Source organism: Centropristis striata, chromosome 14 (genome assembly GCF_030273125.1).
Source record: "Centropristis striata isolate RG_2023a ecotype Rhode Island chromosome 14, C.striata_1.0, whole genome shotgun sequence".
Classification (NCBI taxonomy): domain Eukaryota; kingdom Metazoa; phylum Chordata; class Actinopteri; order Perciformes; family Serranidae; genus Centropristis; species Centropristis striata.
Window position 1 is genome coordinate 6,439,839 of NC_081530.1, and position 9,710 is coordinate 6,449,548.

The 9,710-nt window shown below is 34.8% G+C and overlaps 1 protein-coding gene across 1 annotated transcript in view; it reads right to left on the reverse strand.

The window, feature by feature from the left end:
- mrps18b (mitochondrial ribosomal protein S18B) overlaps nt 1-9,148 on the reverse strand; it is a 9,701-nt gene extending 553 nt beyond the window's left edge. Inside the window, exons 1-6 of the mRNA XM_059350808.1 lie at nt 8,793-9,148; nt 6,594-6,753; nt 5,267-5,364; nt 5,112-5,180; nt 2,951-3,017; nt 2,804-2,863 (exon numbers count right to left, since the gene is read on the reverse strand). Coding sequence (XP_059206791.1) covers nt 2,804-2,863; nt 2,951-3,017; nt 5,112-5,180; nt 5,267-5,364; nt 6,594-6,753; nt 8,793-8,969 — 631 coding nt within the window. The 5' untranslated portion in view covers nt 8,970-9,148. The remainder of the gene's footprint in view (nt 1-2,803; nt 2,864-2,950; nt 3,018-5,111; nt 5,181-5,266; nt 5,365-6,593; nt 6,754-8,792) is intronic.
- Between the last annotated feature and the right edge of the window lie 562 nt (nt 9,149-9,710).

Genomic DNA, 9,710 nt, shown 5'->3' on the forward strand with positions numbered 1-9,710 from the left:
GTTTTAAGTTTTATAAGGAACAGGGCATTAAATGACTATTCTGCCCTACAAAGTCTAACTGCAGTAACTACACAAAGGGTAAAACTGAGAAAAACTGCTTTAAAGTTTTTTAACTGGCCAGCCAAATAGGTTATAGGTAGGTTAGTGATATGACACTTATTTCTACATGAATTGATGTAATTTTTATGCAAAAAAAAAATCATTTATTTGACCTTTGACCCCAAAAATGAACTTACTGCACGCTTTAGCTTTTATATTGTTTTCAGTGAATAAACATTTCCAAATAGATTGTTATAAGTGTATTTAAAATTGTTCAACAACTCTATTCAAAGATTTGTGTATTTTAGACTTAATATTATAAAGAAATGTTATATTTTAGTCTAAATATAATTTTATCTCACTTTTTTACTTCATCACAATCTAAATAATAATTTCCCTATCAAATAAACTTAAAATGTATATTATTCTTGTCTTCACAATTCAACACAATGAAGAAACACAAGGCTACACTGCTTTTGTTTTAATGTTTAAATGCGTAAATATTTCCAAAGCACACCTTGGAAAGTGCACTTACTGCGGTCTGCTTTGGTTTTGAGTTGGATTTTGTAGTTACTGCAATTTTTATGTCATTATTTCTCTGAAATGAAGCACAATTGAAATCTAAAACTCTGTCATAAAATAAAACAGACATCAAGGAGTTCACTTTAGTTATAACTCAATTTTGACCAAAAATGTAGTTACTGCAGTTAGGCTTTGCAGGGCAGTATACTGATGTACATGCTTTGATTTTACAATGGCGGGCATTGGATATGTTAACATTGCGTCATACATTAATGGCTCTAGCACAACAAACGGAAAAAAATCCTCACCGTTCTTAAATCTAAAATTACTGATGTTGCATTATACTTTAAAAATGAAATGCGACTGGGATGGTAACATATTTCACAGTTGAATCTCCAGTAAGAGTTGTCATCCTTACTAATAAGAAACTTAACTTTGTATTTTCAAAATACCGGTAATTATCGGTTACAGCTGGACGCATTAAAGACGCAGTTATTAATGGAGCCAAAGTTGTACTATGTAATATATAAGTCCCAAATAGAGATGAAACAGCCCTTTTAACACAAAGCTGGTTAACATGGATGGTTCATTATTGTGGGGAGATTTCAATCAGACTACTTGGATTGAAGTTAAACTTAAATTGATCTAAACGTCAGATAGAAGGGCAATACATTTTCTCAAGGAGGAAGTGGGTTTAGGGAAATTTCCAAGGAGCTAATTCCATTATATCAATAAGAAAAGATAATAAAAAAATAATAATAAAAAAAAAGTAATCACTTTAAATTGATCTCGACCTGAAAAGTAACTAAAGCTGTCAGCTAAATGTAGAAGAGTAAAAAGTACAATATTTGCCTCAAAATGTAGTGGAGTAGAAGTATAACGTTACATAAAATGTACATAAAAGTACCTCAAAATTGTACTTTAAGTCCAGTACTTGAGTAAATGTACATAGTTACTTTCCACCATTGCTACCTGCCTCTTCTAACTTATACATATCAGTTAAGAGTCCTCCTTCAGACACTGTATGAGGATTAAAGGGATAGTTTAGTAGATAGTAGGGCCCGTTCAATACTGCGTGCAGTCCTAGTTTTTGATGTATTTATGTAAACAGCATTTTACTGTCACCAAGGTAGGGCTAATTTTAACTACTTAATATACTTTTATGTGGTTTAATTTATAAAAATGTTTAATCACATTTTTATGTTAAATCATAATTAAAAAAAGTAACTAAAGCTGGCAGCTAAATGTTGTGAATATTTGCCTTTAAAATGCAGTAAAGTAGAAGTATAAAGTTACAAAAATGGAAATACACAAGTTAAATAGACATACCTCAAAATTGTACTTAAGTACAGTACTGACATTTGCAGTATTATTGTCATTAATTTTCGAATACATTTTGTTTTGGTTTTGGGAACTATTGAGATTTCACTTCACACTACATTTAAGATTTATTGTGATTTTTTTATTTTATTCTCCAAATATTTTAGACTTTCTTTATTGTCATTGCACAAAAAACACAACAGTGAATCTGGCAACGAAATATCGTTGCTCGGCTTCCGCAGTACACAGAACACAGAACAGGTGAGCAGAACCTGTTAATAAATACATACTGTGGACTGTCACAATAAATATATCTATATAAATATATATAAAAACTTGTATAAAAATAAAGGTGTCCAATATGGACATGAATTATTGCACCCTCAAAGTTAGCAGCAGTGTCTGAATTATTGCACAGATGATTAGTTCCACTTTACAGGCAGGGTTATTTGGTGTTAAGCAGTCTGATGGCGAGGGGGAAGTAACTGTTGCTGAATCTGGTTGTTCTGCAGTATTTTGCAGTAGTTTTCAGTATTTTGCAATATTATCAAGAATATCATTTTTGCAAAATACCCTGAAATATCGTGAAATATTCTTTTAGGGCCATTTCCCCCACCCCTAGTATGAGATAGCCTCCAAAAAGCCAATGTATTTCAGCACAATAATAATGATTCCTTAGAGTCCAATAGGATCCTGCTCAGGCCCTAATTAGCTTTTGTGAAATCCTATTAGGTTAAAGGAGAAATGGTAAATTGTATTTTCTGCTGCCACTAGATGGCACTACAGTCACATTCTCTATGGGTACCTGTGAGTATCTCTCATTTGTTAGAAATATGTTTGTCTGCTTAAAATATTTGGGTTCAAAATGGCAAGAAAACCATCCGAATGCAGGGATAAGAGGAGCTTCAATAGTGTTTCTTACCATTATCTCTTGCTGTGTCAATTGCCTGATTGAGATTCTTCTGCTGTGTCATACACACACCTGGAGACAGGACAAGCAACATAACATGAGCCATCTGGAAGTCAAATGGAAGACCATTATGTGTCAATATATAATATGTAGACTTACCAGTGCGAGTGGGATCATACACCATTCCAGTTTGGGGACTAATGAACTGCTCCAACAGTTTCACATTCTGCAAGAGAGGAGAATTGTGGGATGGCACGCCACAGAAGGAAATGAGACAATCACTTAAACTTCATTATATCACAACATGAAGCCATTCTCCTTAAATGGAACCTCAGACTGATGTGGATATGATGCAATTCTCTTATCCCAATCTGATCACAAAGAAAATGCTGCAAGTAGCATCACACACCAATGGAAACTGTTTGTTAGCCTAGCTAGCCTGAGCCTTTTGCTTATTATTAGCCTGTCAGTATCAAATTCAAATAATCCGACCAAATACACACGTTAAGGTGAAACGTTTATTTCACAAACCAACAAGTAAGGGAACCACAGATTTCATTTTAAACAATAATATGACTTATTGAATACAAAAGATGTTGCTCAAAAATAACTACTACACCCAAATACAAATATACAAATATAGATGTACGTATAAATGTACGCCCAGATATACAATATAAATATGTCCATAGAAATCTTCTTATTTTGAGTTAAACTGCACATGTTTCAGATAATATTATGTCATATTTATTTTATTTTTTTTAATTTTTAAAAATGCAATTTCAATTTACAATAATATTATGTTACTTCTTTCAGTTTTACTAGGCTAATGTTATGGCCAACTTGTGGCCATTGAGAGATTGTGTTCATTCTTGTGTTCATCTTTTGTTTGTTATGTTTGTGTTGATGCCTGTGTCTTTGTTGTTGTCTGTAAATTGTTGAGTGTTTTGTTTTGTAATGTACTTTACGACCCCCTCGAAAACGAGAGGATTCCTCTCAAGGGGTTTATCCTACTCAATAAAATTTCTGGGGAAAAAAATGGATATACACAAGTAACTTGAAACTCAACATCAGTACAGTTCTTGAGTAAATGCACTTAGTAACTCTCCAACACTGCTAATAAAAACACAAGAATTGTCTCAGTGATATTGGACCAAAACAAACAAGACAGACCTCACTGCTTAAAGTAACTGGATAAATAGAAACATAACTGGAAACACATGTAATAATTAGATTTAATTATGGTAGTTGCGGACCCAACAGATGTAGCTTATTCCAGGTGAGAAGTAACAAATTGAGAGATCATTTGAGTGCCTCCAATAAAATATCCCACAGACTAATTTTTTTGGTCACAATTCTTTAATAACCACATTTTAGGATCCTCATCAAATGTTTATGACAAAAAGTTATCTAGCTGATCCCCCCCAACCACCAACATTTTTTTTTAACTCTCACACATGCATATTTGTGTCAGTGGGGCTCTAGTCCTTGTTCTGGTGAAAGCTTTAAACATTGGATGATTGACGCTTACATGTGTACATGCATTTGTTGTGGTCCTTGAATGTGACACATTTAAAACAACACTAACCATTTGCATGGTATTATCTGAGCCTCAGTCTGGGCGTTCGGCTGTGATAGAACTGTTGGGCTTTGTGCTTTCAAACAACATACTGTGTGTCATGGTAGGTTGGGGTACAAATAAATGCGATCATGAGTATCAAACCCTCATCGTGACCTGTGTTTGTTCATCCTTTTATGCAGCAAGATACTCCAGATTTAAATATAATGAACAAATCAACAAGTGCAGAACAGTGCTTGGCTGGAATAAAAATCTCCAGACTCTTAGATTTGGCTGGAAAAAGAGGTAACACTTTATATTAAGGTCCTTGTAATAACCATTAATTAACAAGTAAAAAGGCCCTTGTAAGTCCTTACAAGATGCTTATTAACATTATTGTGTGTTTATAAGCTTATATAAGTGTTAATAATGGCATTACAAACACCCATGACCCACCCATCATGTCTTTGCCATGCCTTTATTAATCTTATTTTGTTTGCTTATTGATATTAAAATATACTTTATTGCTCATCTATTATAAGTTAACTATAAGTTAACTATGCTTTTTGCAACTACCAGCTCTAAAGCAAGAACAATGACTTATTACTTATTAATGGTTATTAAGGACCTTATTATAAAGCGTTACCGAAAAAGATTGGTTACTAATGTGTAATAGAACACTGCAATGTGCTGTTCCTTAATGGCTCAATGTCTGTGTTTAATGTTTGGTGAGAGCATTAAAGTGACAACATGCTAACTGACCTGAGGGTGGATAATAATGTTTGGATCTCGACAAATTGGACAGGGGTTCCCACATATCTGGTCTCCTCTCTACAGAAACAGAATGAATGTAAAGGTTACTTCAAATGGCAGCGATGCATGGAACTTATGGAAGAGGAATAAAATTGAAATTTTACAATGCAGGTCTTGCGGGTCTTCTGTGGGGGGATGCCTCCTTTGTGGTTCCTCCTGTAGCCGGTCCACACTGGTTGGGTTCCATACGTCTCAATGTACTCTGTCACAGGAGAGTAATATTGTAAATAATGTAAAACTACATGGGCTGAGGAACCATCACTAAGGACAGCTCCCACCCGTTACAGGTGCATCAGGTCCAAAACAAACAGATTCAAGAACAGTTTCTTCCCAAAAGCAATAACAACCCTGAACTCTCATATGCTCTGACTTTCCATATGGACTTTATTACTATGCAATATTTCTTGGCAATGTGCAATCATTTGTGCAATAAATTGTCCTTCAATGTGCAATATATTTATGAACACTAAGGCCCCGTTTACACGAGGACGCTCGCGGGTAAAAACGAAAAATATTTTATTGGAAGTGCCTTTCGTTTAGACGGTGACGGCGTTTTTGGGGCTTAAAGACGCAAAAATCTGAAACCCCCCTCCAAAGTGGAAAAGTTAAATACGCTCCGCCGTAGCGTGTCCGTCTACACTGCCAAGACGCAAAACTCTGCTCAGATCTGCTCACGTCACGTATGTGTTTACGTCACATACATGCTCCAGTACAGGAAAATAAACAAACGTGGGATTATTTCCATGCGTCGGACCTTCAAGCTGCTCTGGCAGCTCTAATAAACTTACAGGAGTCTTTCCACCAAATGTACAGGATATGTACAGATAGTATTACTGAACAGAGAAGGATCTGGAATTACCTCTATCACATTTTGGATGCAGCAATTCGTCGGAGGCGAGCCAGACGGCTGTGAACGAGACCTGGGAGATCTAGTGATGGTGGAGAACTTTGTGGAAGGAGTAGCTGATGAAAATGTGTGGCGTGAAAACTTCTGCATGCCCAAAGATGCTCTTATCGCTTTAAGTGATGCCGCCTGGCTGCATACAATCGAATTTCACACACTTTTGCGTCACTGTATGCAGCAGATTTCCTCCCGAAAATGCTCGTCTAAACGAGGAATAAAAAGTAGAGACGTGACGCCACTTTTGCGTCTTCTGTTAAGACCGTCCTCGTGTGAACGGGGCCTAAATAGCATCATGGCAAATTGAATTGAAGACTGTGCACCTTACCTCCCTTTCTTGCCTATGTTTTACATTATATCTACATTTACTTGCCTAAGTAGGTGTATATTTATGTTTATATTGTATATCTTTTATGTATTTTATTTATTGTCGCACTGCTTTCTGGAGTCAGCTCTTAAATCTCATTGTACATGTGTATAGTGACAATAAAGGCATTCTATTCTATTAGACTTTTTTTTTTCTAAATTACCTTCACTCTCCAGATAATCCCAGGGTCGGTCCTGGTAGCGGCTGACAGCCTCAGCAGCGTCCTCAGCTTGGCCTGATGCTGCTGTACTGAAGAAGTGACTTGGGGGTACAATCGGGGCGAAAGCAGGATACGGTCGCACAGGAAGCCTCCGCAGACAGGACTGGATGCAAAACAGAAACAAAATAATGTCTCCAATGTCATCACAGCATCCCTTAACCCATAAGAACCCACGGTGACACGGGTGTCACAATAATTTTAAATGTTCTAGTAATGTTCATGTATGTTTTCTCAAGTACATAAGTGTGTTTTTTAGTGTTTTAAAGCTACAGTAGCTTGTTGAGAAGCCGTCCAATAATGCAGTGTTATTTATATTTATTTATTCTCGATTTATTATTATTTTGTTACTTAAAAACAAATCTGAAATGGAATTTGTTGTCTAACAGCACTATTATAGTCACACTTTTGATATATGTGGTGGAGATGAAAAGAAAAAGGCAAATTTGTGTTTCTGTAAGCAGAAAAGGTGTCTAGTTTATTCATTTAAAAATAAGATAAGGTCATAAGGTCCACTTGGTCTATGGTATATCCCCCATAATTTTCCTTTTTAAGGATTACTGGCTCTGGGTTCTTATGGGTTAAAATCTAGGCCTCATGATTATAGCTATGAATGCATGAAGCCTGTGATTACATCACACTGATTTTCGATCACTCTAATTAAGACAAATCATGTATCATGGTGAAAAAACGTTTGTGCCAACAGTAGTGCAAGGTGGGAATCTGTGCAAATATAACAATATCAGTGGTGGAAAATAATTCAGATCCCTTACTTAAGTAAAAGTACTAATACCACACTGTGAAATTACTCCACTACAAGTAAAAGTCCTGCATTCAAAACTTACTGAAGTAAAAGTACAAATGTATCAGCATCAATATGTACTTAAAGTATCAAAAGTAAATGGGTCTAAAGTGACCCGGCTAAGTTTTAATATTCTTAATCTTTGCAATAAATTAATTTCATCATTCAGTATTCCAGTTTTTTTTGATTATCATGTGTCGTAATGTTTTGTTTTCATTTCTTACTTTTTGAATAAAAGCCCTTTTCGTATCACTACGCTTCTAATGCACAAGGTCATTTTTGACCCATGTGTGTAAACTTGATGTAATAAGACAAAATCTATTTTTCTTCATAAAGTATGAAAGGAAAAATGGATATATCTGATCAGATCTGTCGTAATAATAAAAGATATTCAAATATACAGCCAGCATGAAATAACATGGGGAATGAATGTGGGTCATTTTTGACCCATGTTGTGCATTAGAAGGTGTTTATATGTTGTGGAGTAAAAGTCCTGCATTCAGAACTTACTGAAGTAAAAGTACAAAAGCATCAGTATCAAAATGTACTTAAAGTATCAAAAGTAAAAGTACTTTTATGCTGAATGGACCCACTCAGATTGTTATAAATTTTCCAAATATATTGTTAGATTACTATTTTTGATGCAGTTATGTAAGCAGTGTTTGAATTTTGTCAAGAAAGGGCTTATTTTATATACTTAATATACTGTTATGAGGCTTAATAAAAAATTCTAATCACTTTAATTTGATTATGTTGTTATGTTAAATCTCAGTGGAGTAGAAGTATGAAGTTACATAAAATAGAAATACTCAAGTAAAGTACAAGTTCCCCAAAATTGTACTTAAGTACAGTACTTTAGCAAATGTACTCTGTTACATTACACCACTGCAAAATATACACCAAAGATGATCAGTAAGGTGCAAAAACCAAATGGCCAAATTCGACTTGCCTTAAAGTACCTACATAACCCGTAAATATGAAATACACATGGAGTGGCATTATCAACTGCTAGAACATGTGAAACAGTTGTTTGATCATTAAATGCAATAAATGCTGTTTGGTGATGATTGAACCGTACTGAATCATAACACTATGCACTGTGAGATAACCATGAGCCTCCAGCGTTTCACCTTATAAGAAGAAGACAAAGATTACTTTTATTAATCCCACAATATTACTTTTATTAATCCCACAATGGGGAAATTCAACCACTGCATTTAACCCATCCTTTTTTTTTTTTTACACACAAGTGACTAACTACAATATGTAAAAGTCTTCGTAGAACCTGATCAGACATAAATCACTCGGGTAAACGTATTTAACGGCAAAGTTAAATAAAATACCTGATACTGTCGTAAAGGATGTAGAATTGAAGGCGAAACACGGCACAAAACCTTCGCGATGTATTGACAGGAGGCAGCCATTTTTTCTTTCACAGCGGGGTTGTGGGTGAAATGTGTTCTTCCTTGGTGTTCTTCTTCTTTGGTGTTTATTGGCAGTTGGCATCCTTTTCGTTGCATTTACCGCCATCTGCTGGACTTAACTTCTTCTTCTGTTATATTATTTGAATTAGTCCAGTCAAGCGATAATTTACAATATCGAGCGTTAAATTACATATCTGTTTTTTTATGATTAATTTATGTTGTGGATAGTCACATTGTGCATTTCTATGTTAGTCTGATGGCCAAGATGATTGTTTAAATATGCTGCGCTCTAGCCGACCAGCTCATGTGACTATCACAACCCTAACTGACCTCAACGGACAAACCAGTCGCCATTTTTGAAGAAATGTTATCTACTAAATTATGTATCATTATTCATTAAGAATCCCTCTTCCACTACCATAGACTGTATATAAATAGGTTCATACCAAACTTTATTTTCTCTAAATTAGGAGGCCTAAATGTCCTTTTATTTTGTAATTACAATATTGAAAAAATCCCCTTAAAATTATTCAACTTTCACAAACAGATGCTTCTTTCCTGGTCATTTATCTACAAACATAATTTTTCCCTGCATAGATAATACATATGGAACAATAAAGACATTATATATAGAAACCAATCCTTATTTTACCCCAATTGGTTTACTCACAATATAGTCTTAGTTCATCAGTTATTTAACTCAAACGAATCATTACCTACATATTAAGAATTTATCATAAAATACAGAATCCCAATTCCTATTAGCAAATTTAATATTGTCATGCAATCCCTCTAGGTGTAATTATGTTATTTAAAAGTACATTAATACAAAATCCA